The sequence below is a fragment of the Camelus bactrianus genome, chromosome 16 (assembly GCF_048773025.1).
Source record: "Camelus bactrianus isolate YW-2024 breed Bactrian camel chromosome 16, ASM4877302v1, whole genome shotgun sequence".
Lineage (NCBI taxonomy): Eukaryota > Metazoa > Chordata > Mammalia > Artiodactyla > Camelidae > Camelus > Camelus bactrianus.
Window position 1 is genome coordinate 58,534,599 of NC_133554.1, and position 14,832 is coordinate 58,549,430.

General features: G+C 57.2%; 1 protein-coding gene and 1 long non-coding RNA gene across 5 annotated transcripts in view; one reads left to right on the forward strand and one right to left on the reverse strand.

The window, feature by feature from the left end:
* Positions 1-14,832, forward strand: part of RPTOR (regulatory associated protein of MTOR complex 1) — a 236,500-nt gene that overhangs the window by 93,467 nt on the left and 128,201 nt on the right. For all 4 annotated transcript variants that reach the window (XM_074343898.1, XM_074343899.1, XM_074343900.1 and 1 more), the window contains exon 4: positions 7,627-7,785. In XM_074343898.1, coding sequence (XP_074199999.1) covers positions 7,627-7,785 — 159 coding nt within the window. The remainder of the gene's footprint in view (positions 1-7,626; positions 7,786-14,832) is intronic.
* On the reverse strand, positions 2,500-13,210 carry LOC141573671 (uncharacterized). Its single transcript, XR_012499681.1, has 2 exons — positions 13,086-13,210; positions 2,500-4,550 (listed from the first exon to the last, which is right to left on the reverse strand). It is a non-coding gene; the product is annotated as an uncharacterized LOC141573671 (long non-coding RNA).

Here is a 14,832-nt window from a genome sequence, read left to right on the forward strand (position 1 = left end):
CTGCTTCCTGATCGCCTCTGGTCTGTGACAACTCAAGGAAGCTCACTGTCAGTCTCAGATCTCCATGAATGTCCTCAGGCTGTCTGGCTTTGACGTGAGCCCTGCTACACGCCTGCTGTGTGACTTGGTAGTAGTTACTGAACCTCTCTGTGCCTCAGCCCCCTACCTGTAAGGCAATCCTGCTTTACCTGGTGGTTGGGACAGTGGCCGGTACGTGCAGTGTGAGTGCCGATCTCTGTCCTCGCCTCCCCTCAGTCTCGTGACTCACGCCTTCTCCTGTGGTCCCCACACCTGTGCAGCAGGCAGGAGTATTTTAGCTGTTTTGTAGGGATTGAGGATTGAGGTTAGGTTTGGTTCGTGAGCTTTCCCAGCTCGAACAGCTGATGAATCACTGATGGGGTGAAGCCAGGCCCTCCATCTCGGGACCCCAACCCTTGTGAGGGGCAGGGCTCAGTGGCGGGCACCCCTGAATCGCTCCTGGGCGGCTCACCTCCAGTATCGAGAGGGAAAAGGTTAGCACAGGGGAGACTGCACCCCGGGGGAAGGAGCCAGCGCAGAGCGGTCACCTGGATGGATGCAGGGGAGGGGAGGGGGTCCAGGAGGACGCCACATCTCCCCGGAGGCCTCACTGAAACTTGGCTTGCTCGCAGCCTGTCTCTCTTGCAGGTGGGACGCGGCGTTGACAGCGGCAGCATTACTGTCAGCCCCGGAAACGGACCAGAACGTGCTCGTGGGGCGGGCCGCAGTGAGGTGGGCCAGTCACTGGCCGTGGCCCAGCCAGAGCCTCCCATGAGACACCGCTGCCCTGGGTGGGTCTTGGTGGGTGTGGGCGGCGGGATCCGTGCAAATGTTGGTGTCCAGCACCAGGCTACCCGGTGAGGCAGGCAGAGCGGGTGCTGGGACAGTTTGAGCCGGAACCTCGCAGCCTGTGGCTCACGGGGAGGGGTTCTTAGAGGACGGAGCATAGGTTTTAGAAATGATTCACTGCCTGCAGTAGGAGGGGCTTGGGCTGCTGAAGCAAACGTGCGTGCCAGGCCAGACCTCTGCCGGCCGCGCGCCGGGAGTCCTTTCCCGCAGTGACGACCGCGCAGGGGAACGTCCCTTGTCTGCCGGCCACCCTCAGAGCCGGGTCCTCCTAAGAGGTCGTTTTGAATGAGACCTAATGTGATGCCTTGTGTGTCGCCTGCAGTTCCAGCAGCATATGGGGAGTGATCTGTGACTTCTGAGCTTCTAGGCTTCTTCTAAAGGTCTCCTCTTATTTCTGCAGAGCAGGTGCACTGGGTTCTGCCCGCGCCGAGTGACCAGACTCGGGCTGCGCGGGTGCAGGACCAGAGCGCAGAAGGGAGGGCGAGGCCCGGGGGCGGGCGGCGGGGCGGGGCCGGCTCCGCTCCCCAAGGGGCTCTGAGTGGCCTTCTCTTGGCCAGATGGGTTTTATTGTTCGAGACCCACGTTTTGGTGATGAGTTTGTGAGGGATCTGTTTGCATTTTAGATGAAAACTGCAGCTGTTCCCTGGGCGGGACTCTCAGAGCCACCCCGAGCCCTCAAGCCACGGGGCTCTCGGGGAGGTTTGCAGACCGAACGCTTGTTTGCACTTCAGGACCCCTGTGTTTCATTTCAGCTTACAAGATGAGTGGTCGTTGTTCTTTTGTTTCTTTGTTTTTTAATTAAGAGATTTAATTAAGACTACTACATCGCTCTAACAGTCTTACAATGATAACAGCAGGAAAAAGATTACACGAGGTAGCGTCGTACTGTGAGATCGTGAGCACATATAAACAGAAATAAAGCATGCGAGTGGGCAGGACAGTGAACGTGTCTTGCACAGCCCTGTGCCCACGTCCTTTCTGGTAGCTGACTAGCTCTGAGGTCTGCGTGGAAGGCACGGCTCGGTCAGGACCCCCGGACGGGACGCGGAGGCTGAGGGCCAAAGGGCTGGTCCTGCCCAGGCGTGGCGGTGCTGTCGGGGCAGTGGCACCCCACTGAGAGGGAAAGCTGTGATGGGACGGAGAGACCTGGGGAGGGTGGTCTGGAGGCCTGGGGACAGCTGCAGTGTGTGTGACCCCTGATGAAGGCAGAGGTGGCACAGCGACGTGTGAAGGACATGTCCCAGGTCCTCTGAGCAAGTCCTGGACGAATGGGAGGGACTCAGCACAGGCTGATGCCGGTGACTAAGGGAGGAGCCCAAAGGGTGGCGTGCGTGGTGCACGGCGAGGGATCCAGCCGTGGATTTGTTCTCGGGGGTGCCACCGGGAGGAGCACGTATGTGGTGGGAGAAGAGAAGGGAGGCTGAGTCACAGCCGCATCTGAGGTTGGACGGGGAGGATGGGCGGGCGGGGAGGAGGCAAGAGACCTGGGAGTGGGGAGGAGGGGACGCGGGGGGAGGGAAGTGAAGGCGGGGTGGGGACTGGCCTTCCAGAGATCCCTGGGTTCGTCCGTGAAGACCCCGCGCCTCCCGTGGGCTCAGTCTAAGCACCATAATGACAGTCAGAACAGGTTCAGAAGGTTCCAGACCAGAGCAGATCATTTAATGACGTTATCCTTCCAGGGGGCTGTCAGTGTGCCCCCGCCCCGTGAGGGAGGCAGTGTGGCCGCCGCTCCCCTCGCTGGGCCTCCGGCCAGGGGAGGAGAGAGCACATCACACACATGCCAGGCCTCCCGCCAACACTTAACCTGTCACTTTCCCTCTTCTCTCAACGTTTTCGAGGGGAAAGGCCCCCGGTCTGCGGCCAGGCACCTGGCGGACACGCCGTTGCTTCTGGGCCCCTTGTCTTGGGGCTGCCCTCTCACGCAGCGGTGGGCCTGGGGGGCACTCCTCTGCCGGTGCCCAGGTGAAGCCGCGTCTCTGCTCTGCGGTCGGTCGTGCTCCCACTGCCTCGGGTCTGACAGGGACTCTGCTCTCGGGAGGTCACCTGGCCGCCGAGGAGAGGCCACGAGGGATAGCGTCAGTGCATCTCCCTCCGCTGCTCGGGCCGGACCCTCTGGGCGTTTCCTCCGGCGTCGGTCCCGAGATCATGCTGAGCAGCAGACTGCCTGCGGGGACCTGGGCGCTGCAGCCAGATGCCGGCTTCACCCTTCACCGCCCTGCTCCATCCCGGGGAGCGGAACTTCAGCAAGTCTCAAAATAAGTAAAAATAGAAGCTTGAAATCTCAGATATAACAGCTTTTTGTGTGTGTGTGTGTGTGAAAAGCTCATTGGGCTTTGCAGCCCCTGGTAGGAAGTGTTTGTTTATTCGTTTGTGCACGAGTGTTCAGTGAGCACCCGCTCTGGGTCGGGCATCGTGCTCCCCGCAGGGTGCCGGGGAAGCAGGGACCCCGTGACCTCACCTTCACGCGCCTAGTCAGGGCAGGAGGGAGGGGAGGCAGGGAAGACAGGTGAGTAACAAGCAGGTGCCGTCGTGGGTCACAGATGCTGTGCTGGGGCACCTGGAGGCGCTTGGGAGCGCTGGCATAAAAGCGGGGGAGCCAGCCCAGCTCCTGGAGGGGGCGTCTGAGAGCGGGTTCCCGGGGAGTGACGTTCAACCTGATACTTGAAGATGGCAGAGAAGGTATCCGGACAAGACCTGGTGTCGGGGGCGGAGGAGGAGCGGCAAGAGGGCCTGGCGAGGGCTAGAAGGTAGGTGAGGACGTAACAGGGCAACAGGCTGGGAAGATCCTTTCTTGTAAGACTCACAGAGGCTTAGAGTCAAGGATGGAGATCTCGCAGGGACTTACGGGCCATTCTGAAAAGTTTGCAAGGTCAGTGGGAAGCCGTCAGAAGGTTTTCAGCAAGTGAGACATTGACTTTTGGAGAATGGATTTGGGTAGAGCAAAACGATGCTGGCAGATCAGCTGGGAGGTTGTAGTAATCTGAGAAATAGACGATGGTGGTGATGGTGGTGATGGCAGTGGTGGTGATGTGGTGATGATGGTGATGACAAGGATGGTGGTGACGATGACAAGGATGGTGGTGACGATGACAAGGTGGTAACGATGACAAGGATGATGGTGATGGTGACAATGACAAGGATGATGGTGATGATGACAAGGATGGTGGTGATGGTGTGATGGTGACGATGACAAGGATGGTGATGATGACAAGGATGGCGGTGATGGTGACGATGACAAGGATGGTGGTGATGGTGGTGACGATGACAAGGATGGTGGTGATGATGATGTGGTGATGACAATGTTAGATGGTGGTGGTGATGGCAGCGGCTTGGTCTAGGTAGTGATAGTGGGTATGGAAAGGGTTATAGCGGCAAGAAGTGGCTTTTAGGGATGTCGGCAGAAAGCCCCTGAGCCGCCAGGGCCCTGGATCCTTCTCATGCGGGACCACCACCAAAGACGGGTATCCTTTGAGCAGACCGACCTTCCTCCGTCTAGCATTTCCCCGCAAGTCCTTGCTTCCTACTTGGGAAGGAGAAGGATGGGGTGAAATGTTTGCAGGACCCCAGACCAGAGGCAGAACTGGCCCAAATTCTAACATCATGTTTGTTCCTCCTGGACAGTTCTGAGAAAATCTCTCAGGCGTTTTTGTTTCTTGAATCTGAACTTCACGTGTTACTCACAGCTGTAGAAGGATGGAAGGATGGAAACAGTGTTACTCGTGAGGTCCTAGTCAGGTGGCACGCAGTAATCTGCGTCTGAAACCCAGGAGAAGCACAGGCAGGGCTGTGGCCGCTGCCCCGGGTTTCCTTGTTACAGGGTTCTGTCGGGAGGAGACCCACCGAGCAGAGGCCCTGCTCCTCCTCCAGTGCTGTCTCCAACCTGCTGCAAGCACGGCCACAGCGCCCATGTGGCTTCACCAGACCACGGAGGGCCAGCTCAGCCACGGAGCGGAGCCCCTCCTGCAGCCACGCCATCCAGCCCCTGGCATCGGTCCTTGCGCGAGGGGGCCGCATCCACGGGGGCTGCAGCCTGACTGCAGCAGCCTGACTGCAGCAGCCCTGCGTGGGCCTGCAGAGCATGTGGAGTTACTAGCAGGTGTCGCTCTGGGGCGGGAGACCACCACGAGAAGGTGATGTGATGATGGGCCCTCCCCCCTCGTAGAGCCGAGGGCCAGTCTGTCTGCGCCCCTTCCTTCCATGGTTCTCTCCTCTGCCCTTCCCCGGAATCCCCACACTTGTGTTTTATTGCATCTTGAGATTGGGACTTAGAGTAGCATTGCTTCGCACAGTCTGCAGTATCTTAGAGGTTCGCTTTGTCATTTCGTAGGCTCAGCTGAAATTGTCACAAGTCCCCCAAACGATGAGACACTTCCTGCACCCCCGCTGCTCCCCCCGCTGGGGAGCTGTTGTCCCAGGCATTCCAGTCTTGAAACAAAACCTTAACGTGGTGTGGTGACATTTAACTTAGTGCTTCTCATTTCCAAGCCCTTAAAAATATTAATTAATTCCCGTAAACCCCAGGAGGCATATTATTAGTATCCGCAGTGCCTTTCATGCTGGTCCATTAGTGTGTCCTTTCTGTGCAGTGGGTGAGAAAATGAGGCCAGATCGTTTTTGCCCCTCACGGGGGAAGACCTTGATGGAGCCGAGGTCAGAGATAGCGCGTCCCTGCCTTGACTGATGTCTCTGAGCGGCGGGGCCTCGCGAACCAGAGTGCAGTTTGGGAGCACAACGCTCCTGTGTGGGGCCGATCTCGGGGGACGGTGCCTGGGCCACCTCGAAGTGGGGACTTCACGGACCTAGTTCCACGGGGTCTGCACGTAGGAGCGCGGGCCTGAGGGAAGCTGGACGGGGTCGCTGTAAAGCCTGGGGCGCAGACGGAGCAGGGAGCACTGTCGCCTGTCCCGGAGGGGCACGCAGCGGGGTGTGGGCGCCAAGTGAGCCCTCGCCACCCGGCCTCCCGCCTGCGGCCTGGGGGAATGCGTGCAGCACAGTGTCCCTGCAGCCGAGGATCAGGAGTGCCACTTTGGGGGCCACGAGGTGGGGGGCTCCCGATGCCGGGGGGCGCAGCTCAGGGCCTTTGGCCGGTGCCTGCCCGCTGCCCTGCCGTCCTCCGCCCCTGTCTGCCTTCCATCTGGGCGCCCGAGCTGCTCCTCCATCCATGACTCCGGCCGATGCTCCGAGCATCCCTGTGCACGGGGCCCCGCCAGGCGCAGCTTCCCCATGGCTCATGGTTCTCCTTCTTAACGGTTTCCTTTAAGTGACATCATGGCTCTGGGTTGTGTGGTTTTTTTCTTTTTTTAATTTGGGTTTTTTAATATAGTTTTAGAAGTTTATCAAAGTAACAAACATATACATTATTTTTTAAAAATCAGCACGTACTCCCCACCTAGAGGTAAACTCTTAGCTGTTTTTCTGGTAACTGTGCCCATGTTTTTAATCAACATGAGTACGTTGCTTTTTACTGACTTATCAGCTTGGGCGTCTTTGTTGGCGTCCTGCTGTGGCTTTTACACGCGTCACTTCACGCCCCACCCAGTGGGGTTATGGATCTGCTCTTTTCACTTCTTTTCTAACTGGGCGTTTACCGTTGAAAGCTCTTTGAAGTGGAGCAAAGGGAGGTCAGCATGAAGCAGAGAACCTCCTGATGCCCACACGGGCCCCCCAGCCCCCGCGCCTCACCGCACGGCCGCCCCCGCACACAGGCCGTCCTGCAGCTGGCGCAGTGTCTGGTGAGGTGGCGTTGGCGTTCATGCCTCCGCGGCTGTGGGAGCAGGCTCTCCGGAGGGCCGGGAGCTGTGCTGGGCCTGTTCTGGACTCTGTGCAGTCGCTCCCTGGCCTGAGGGTCTCTGGTCCCCGGCCCTCTCCGTTTAATTAGAGGCGTCCTGCCTCCTTCTCCAGTGTTGCGCTGTGTGTTTATTTTCCAGGCGGACTTCGGTAGCAGCTCGTGGAACTCCGTGAGGTAGCTTGTTGCGTTCACTGGGAGTGCGTGGACGTTGTTAACCTGGGGAGAGCGGCGGTCCCCAGAACGTGGGTGCCTCCTGCCCAGGCTGGGAGTGGCTCCCGCTTGTTCAGGCCTCCTTCTGTGTTTTCCACGAGAGTTTTATAAAGTTCCCTTGTTGGTGCATTTCTTGTTGAGTTTCATCATCTTTGTTGCTCTAGAAGTGGGGGCTCCTTATGGGTCCGCCCTCTAACCGTCTGCTGTGCACATGCTCATGAAGGCTGCTGGCCGCTTGCGTCCCCGCGGGGGGCCTGTGAACTCGGTGTGCACACTCTGCTCACAGCAGGGGTCCAGGCCAGGGTGGGGGCGGGGGGGGGGCGGAATGGGCGATGTGACTAAGCGGGAACCGGCCGCTGCGTCCCCCCGGGGTCGGCGTCCTAACCTCCTCTCCTTGCTTCTCTGCACACCGTACCTTCCTGTGTTTAGGACAGTTGCTCTTCCATGTTCCAGACAGTTCTCCCAGACAGAGCCAGTGCTTCTGAGACGTGCTCTCGATACCGCAGTGGTGCTGCCTTTTACACTGTGTTACCGCGTGGTGGGCGTGACTCATTTACCTGATGGGACCGTCAGTCGCTCTCAGTAAACATCTGTTGAGTCTGTGAATTTTCACAACCACCCTGTGAAGTAGCTGGAGAAAGCGGGGGTCACCTGTCCAGGGCCATGTGGCTCTTAGGGGCGCACTCGGAGTGCAGGGTGGAGTCTTGACTCCAGGTGCCCCGTGATCCCTGCTGAGTGTCTTGCTTTTCCTCCTGCACCAGGCCCGGTACAAGCAGAGCCTGGACCCCACTGTGGACGAGGTGAAGAAGCTTTGCACGTCTCTACGCCGAAACGCCAAGGAGGAGCGGGTCCTCTTCCACTACAACGGCCACGGGGTGCCCAGGCCCACCGTAAACGGCGAGATCTGGGTCTTCAACAAGGTGGGCTTGCCGTAAGAGGTTCCGGTGAACCGAATCCGTTTCTCTTTCTGCCAGAAAATCTGTTAGTTTTGGTGGCAGCCGCAGGCCCAGTTCCTCTGCAGGGTCTGTGGACAGTGACGTTTAAATGTGGGAGGAGTACACAGGGCCAAGGGCCCGCCCCCAGGTGGGAAGGTGGGGAGCACTTGGACTTCGGTGGTGAATAGCCCAGCACACAAGCTGTCTCTTTTGGAAACCATATTGAGGGAATGGCTGTCGAGGAAGTCACAGGGTTTGGTGTATGGGACTTGTCCCCCCCGGCTGTCGAGGAAGTCACGGGGTCTGGCGTATGGGACTTTGTCCCCCCCCCCCCCCCGGCTGTCGAGGAAGTCACGGGGTCTGGCACGTGGGACTTGTCCTCCCTCTGTGGGGTGGGAGTTGTTCGCATTTCTCTGGGAAAGGCCTCAGGAACATGGGCCTTCTAGTTTAAACAACTACGAGATTTCTCACTTTAGTTAGAATCTCCCTTGAGAATCAGTCACATTCCTGGAAGATGAACCGATGTCAGTGTCTCGAAGAGCTGACACCAGGCAGGGCTGCGGGCAGGGCCTCACTCTGCTCTCTCCGAGGTCAGCGTGGCCGGCCTCCTGCAGCCCTCAGTCCAAGCCTGGGGTGGAAGTGGGGGGTAGGCGCACCCCTTCCCAGCACCCCGGGCCCGTCCTGCAGGGTGGGAACTCTGGCCTCCCACCGCGTCCTCCCAGAAGGGCGCCATCTGCAGGGTGAGCCCTTGGCCGCGAGGCTGCCACACGTGCTGGACCAAACTCCAGATTTCAGTCACGCCACTTACCAGCTCTTGGACCATGGACAGACGAAAACCTTCCTGGACCTCCGTGTCCTGACTGCAGGAGCTCTTCAGGGTTGTGGTGGGATGAAAGGAGGTGGGCGTCTGGAGCGCCAGCACACCGCTCGCGTGGCGGACCCTCGGCGGACCTCCACGCCCAGCACGTCCCTCCGTCGGTTTTTACAGTTGATGATCCCTTAATGACGTCTGATGCTGGGCACTTTGCAAACGCTTATCTGCCATCTGTATGTATGTGTGCACGTGTGTGTACTTACTGAGTTACAGTCAGTTGCAATGTTGTGTCAGTTTCTGGTGCACAGCATCATGGTTCAGTCATACATGTACACACATAGATTCCTTTTCATATTCTTTTTCAGTATAGGTCACTACAAAATAGTGAACATAGTTCCCTGTGCTGTACAGCATGAACTTGTAGTTTGTGCATTTTCCTTGGTGGGGTTTCCATACCTTGCGTCCACTTTTAAATACGTGTTTTATAAATACTTCCTCCCATTCTGTGACTTGTGTTTTCATTCTCTGAATAGTGGGCATTGACTTTGAAGAGTCCAGACCAGTTATCCTCTAGAATGTCCCATATTCAGGCTTAATTTCTTTGTTTTCTCATGAGTATATTTCAGACTGGATAAAAAGCAATATCAAACTTTGTGTCGTCCACGGGAGATGCGCTTGAAGTACAGAGGCAGGACAGGGTGGAACGTAAAGAGGTGTGTCTGAAATAGCGTCTGTAGGAGAGCTGCAGGGGCCACGTCACTAACCAGGAAACAGTCCTCGAGACAAGGGGCATTGCCACAGGTGAAGAGGGGCGCTCCGCAGTGACACGCTGGTCAGAAGGTGCTGGCTGTCCCGAATGTGCAGAGGCCAGAGGGGAGTTCAGAGCACACAAAGCAAGACTGCCAGGACCAAGGGGAGAAGGGCACACGTCTAGAATTCTGGTTGCTTGTTTGAATAACCATCGGGCAGTAATTGATAGGTTAAAACTGATGTTAAAAATTAAAGATAAACTTGATAGTTAAAAACTTCCTCACAGAGAAAACTCCAGACATAGTACATTTTGTTCTAGCAAAAAAAAAAAAAAAAAAATCAGTTACCGTTACAGGAGACCAGAGCAATTCCATGCATGGCTGACTCAGTCATGGAGCACGGCCCCAGCGCCCGCAGGACGCACTCCAGTGCTGTGGGGCGCTCAGCGTCAGCGGCCCGGGGCCGGGTCCCAGTGTGTCTCAGGAACGACTGAAGGACTGAACTCGTGTGGGGTGCATTCTCTGACCACAGAATCTGAACTTGTAGGATATCTGGAAAATCCTCAAGTATTTGGAAATTAAATAACGCACGTATCAAAAGTATCACACGGGAAAATAAAAGTAATTGAAACTAAACCACAATGAAACTGTGACTTGTCAAAGTGTAAGGACACAGCAAAACAGCGCTTACGTGACAGCGTGTGGCCTTACTGAGCCCGTATGCAAAAGGAAGGAAGGCTTGAGTGAAGACCTGGGTTTCTGCCCTAAGAAGCTAGAAAACTTGCTGCGCAGCCTGAACTCAAGGTAAGTAGAATGAAGCAGCGATGAGAGCACAAGTCAGCAGGATGGAGAAGGCAGTCAAGGAGGTTAACAGCTGAAACTGGGGTTTTGGAAAACATCTGTAGCTTTGACAAGCCTTTGGCTGGGTGGCAGGAAGGAAGGGGAGACACACCAGCATTTCGGATGAGAGGGGAGACAGCGCCACAGACAGTGAGAAGTCACGGGAATGTCAGCAGTTTCAGACCAGCGCAGGTAACAACTTAAATTCGATGGAAAATGCCTTTTAAAATGCAACTTTCCAAAAGCGGCCCAAAATGAAATGGATAATCTGAACAGCCTTCTGTCAATCAAGAAACACTGAATTCATAGTTAAAACCTTACGTGTTTACTGATGGCTGGCTGGATATTTTTATTTAAATAACATCAGCAGAATGTTTCCTGGTCGCTCTGTGTAGACTGTTCAACTAGGTGGGAGGGGTGGGACGTGCTCTTTGTGATGCCTAGAAAGTGCAGGTGAATAAGGCAGATAAACCACAAGGACCCACTGTACAGCGCAGGGAACTCGGTTCAGTTTCTTGTAGTAACATGTAATGGAAAAGAATCTGAGAAGAAAATACGTGTATGTGTATGCATAACTGAGTCACCTTGCTGTATACCTGAAACTCACATTGTGAGTCAACTACATTTCAATAAAAAATTTTTTTAATTATAACACACGCACACACAAAGTACAGGTGATACCAGAACTGGAAAGTGGACGTCCCTGTTTGCACACGCACTCGCACTGCCTGCGCCAGGGTCCTCAGGGCACGGGTCCCAGACCGCCAGCCGCAGCATTCAGGGAATTTATAAGACACGCAGGTCACCAGACGCCCCGCCCACGGCCGCAGCAGCCTGTGCCGGGGAGGGGCTCAGAGAGCAGCGTTCCAGCGGGCCCTGTAGGCCGCGCCGACGCACGCGCGTCTGAGAGCTCTTCCGCCGTAAATCTGGTTTTCCGATAGAGGGTATCTGAGAAATCGAGTAAGATATGATTGATCTGAGGTTTTATGTCTACTAGCATCAAGAAAACAATATTTTAAAAGGAACTTTAAAGCTTTTATAAAGAGATAGTCCCAAGCTTTCCATCACTTGCCCCAAAGAAGTAGAATTTTTACTGATGGTCTGCAACTCCCGTAAGCAAACAACATGCTAGAAAGGTCAAGTTTACAAATAAAATTAACAGCTTTGGGGGTTGGCATGCTGCACCCTCAATATGGATAAAGTAATAATTATAACAGATGGGGAAGTGGTCTGGCACAAATACTGCTTTTAGGAAGTCACAAATGTATCTTTTTGCTAATAGCACATTCCGAAACCTTTATGATCCATCTTTCAACAGCGTCAGTAATGAGCTGTACGGTAAGCCAGAATAAGAAACGTCTATTTGATAGTACCGTGCAGTTTTCCAAAACCAATAAATTCTATTAAAGTACCATTTGTTTAGAACCACTCATGAGGCGAACGGTTGTTTAGCTGTAACTAAGGAAAGGCAGAAGCGTCAGCAAAGCCAGCAGCCCTTCCTTCGAGGGCCTAGGCCCTTGCTTGCGGCGCGCACCCCAGCGCTCGGCTCACGAGAGCCGCCCCCGCGCGCGCGGCCTCTCGGGCCGGAAGGAAGGGGAGTCTCCGGTCGGGCTTGCTCCCCGGCCCTCCTCGGAGGCGAGCGCGCGCAGACCCCTGATTGGTCCGGGGAAGCCACGGGCCACGGGGACGCGCTCCCTGTCCGTGAGGGCGGAGCGCAGCGCGCGGCCCGAAGGGGCCTGACCGGGAGCCCTCCGGAAGGCGCCGCCTTAATGGGGGCAAGGCTTCTGGCTCATGCTGGGCTCCTTGCAGAAGACGTACAGATCCTCCTCGGCTCACGATGGGGTTGTGCCCGACAAATCCATCCTAAGTTGGAAGAAGCTGAAAACGCGTTTGCCGCCGCGAGCCCGCGGAACATCCTCGCCCAGCCTGCCGGCGTCACACGCGCCGGACTCGTCCGCGAGCTGCGGTCGGCACCGCGTGCGGCGCAGAGGCCGCCTCGGGGCGGCGCGCTGGGCGTCGCACGTGGCGGGTGGAGCGGGGCGCCGAGGTGAAAAGCGGAGCGGCCGTCTGGGCCCCGGGGCTCGTCCCGGCCGCGGTCGCGGGCCGCCCGGGGGCCGCGCTCCCTGCAGGGCCCGGCGCCACAGGACAGGGCGGCGCTGCGCGCCGCCAGCGGGAAAAGGTAAAAATTCGAAGTACGGCTTCTACCCGACTGCGTGTCGCTTCGCAGCATCGTAAAATTGAAGAAGCGTGAGTTGAACCACTGTAAGTCAGGGAGCCCCTGAACTTGGCATCGCCCCGAAAACGGAGAGTTGCTTCCCCGGAGGCGGTCTGCTTTCCCTGGAGAAGGGCGCCTCCCCCCCCCCCCCAGCTCCTGTCCCTGGCTCGGCGCTCTGCGGTGAACCACCCCCGCCGCCCGCAGGCTGATGAAGTGGGTGCCTTTTTTATTTCCTTGATGTTTAATTTGACCTGGCGGGTAAAGTGGGTTGTAATGAATGAATTATCTAAAACCGATTTCTATTTCTTTGTTTGAAATGAAAACACGGCCTCGAATATATTTTTCCAAGAGAAAAGAGAGACGCTCTGACCAGGAATTCTCTGTACCTGCAGTTCTTGGTGGGGGAGAACCGCAGCGTTGCCTGAAAGGCTCTGCCGTGTTCCGGGCAGCCTTTGGTCACAGGGGACTCTGAATTCTCCAGCCTGTGTGGTTGGTTCAGCGAGGAGATGCCAGGACATCCCAGGGGACGGAGAGACCTCTGCCCGTCGGCTGGCGGCGGCTCTGGGGCGCCACCCTGCAGGCTGCCCCTCGCCCTCTGCAGGGTGGGAATTCTGGCCAGAAGCTCAGCAAGCGCCGGGGTCCTTCCGGGTTGGGAAATGAGACCCACCTGCTCACGTCCTGACAGGGACCCGTTCTCCAAGGCCGTTTTCCTCGGCGTGCTTTAGTGGAGTTGATCCTGTCTTCCCCAAGGGCGCTGGACTGTCCAGGCTTTGCTAATGGCAGCTGATACAGACAACGTTTCCAATGAAGTCACCTCTCCTCAAAGGCAGCGGTTCTCTCCAGGGAGGGCCCCTCCTCCAGGGCTTTTGGCGATAACTGGAGGCCTTTTTGGTGGTCACAGCTGAGGAGGGGCCACTGGCAGGCGGTGGCTGAGGCCGGGCTTGCTGCTCACCTAACCCTGGTTCAGTGCCCAGGGCAGCCCCACACCACATGACTGGCCCCTGGCAGGCCCACACCACGTGACTGGCCCCCAGCAGCCCCACACCACGTGACTGGTCCCCAGCGTCCCTGGCGCGGAGGCATGTGCTTCGCAGCAGGTTCCCCAGAGGCCACCGCCACCACGCAGCCCACCTGTGTTGCTGCCGCTCTCTGTACCGCACATCCCGGTGGGCGGTGTAGGAGGCCAGCCCCTCTCATAACTGAAGCCAGGAGGCTGCAGACCGTTCGGAGAGCCTCCTTGCCGTGCCGCCCTGGGATGAGCAGTAAAGATGGGATGACCCCGCCTGCCCGTGGGACCAGGTGGCTCAGGGCCCCTCCGAGCCCTTTCCACGGCAGTGGGCGGTCACGGGAATGGAAGGAAGATCCCTCAGCGCGTTTCCTGATGGATTGTGCTTCGCTATTTTACTGAGTCACCGTTAAGTAATTTTGTATCCAGAAATCTAAACAGTAACTTCTGATTTTAGAGAACTATAAAAAATTTTGGCTCAGAAAGGAAGAGTCAGCACATGGCGTGTCAAAGTGACCTTTGTGCTGCTCTGCTGCCTCTGGGGCCTGTGGGGCTGAGCCTGGACAGCAGCAGAGATGATGGCCTCGCCGGTTCCGACAGTCACATGGACGCCGTGGTGGCCGCATTCGGTCGTGCCCCCCTCAGCTGGACCGCTGAGTGGCACCGGCATGTAGAGACGCTGGGATTTCCCAGGCCGGTGCTGAAGGCCTTTCTCCTCTCGGTGCAGGGGCATCCCTGCCCTGTGAAGGGGTTCATTCGGCCCTTCCTTCCCCCGTAGCAGTGGGGGCTGTGTGTCCACAGAGGGTGGGAGGTGGCTGGGGAGGGGGCCCCTGGAGGAGCTCGCCCCCCCACCCGATTCACTCGGGTCCTGCTCTGGGGACGTGGCGTTTTACTTGTTCAGAGAGTGTGTCGTTCCTGCTCCTCAGGAGACGCTGAGTGAGCACCCAGGCGTGTTACAGTGAACCCGGAGGCCGCCTTTCCCTCCCTCCAACAGACGTGTGCATCTTGTCTTTCAACGAAAACACAGTTTCTGTTCTGAAAGATCCCGAGAGGAGCAGCCTTCGAAGAAGCAGGTGTGACGTTCCCCCGCTGCATTCGGGCCCTGGCCCCCGCCGCAGGAGGGAGCGCCCAGCAGCCCCGCGGCCCTCCAGTCCTGCTCGCAGGACCGTTCACCCTGCACACTCCTGCCAGGTCCTCATTCCATGCAGTCCACATGCTGGGGATGGGGTGCTTTACGCACAAAGTGGGGTCATGTTATGTGAGAGGTTCTGAGACTTGTGTTTTGAAAAATGTGACAAGCCTCTGCGTCGCTCCCTGTCCATGCGTAGGACTGACCTCGGTCCTCAGGGGCGGCCGTGTGGCCCCTGTGCTCGCTGATCCCTCCGTGTTGGAACAGCAGGATCCACGC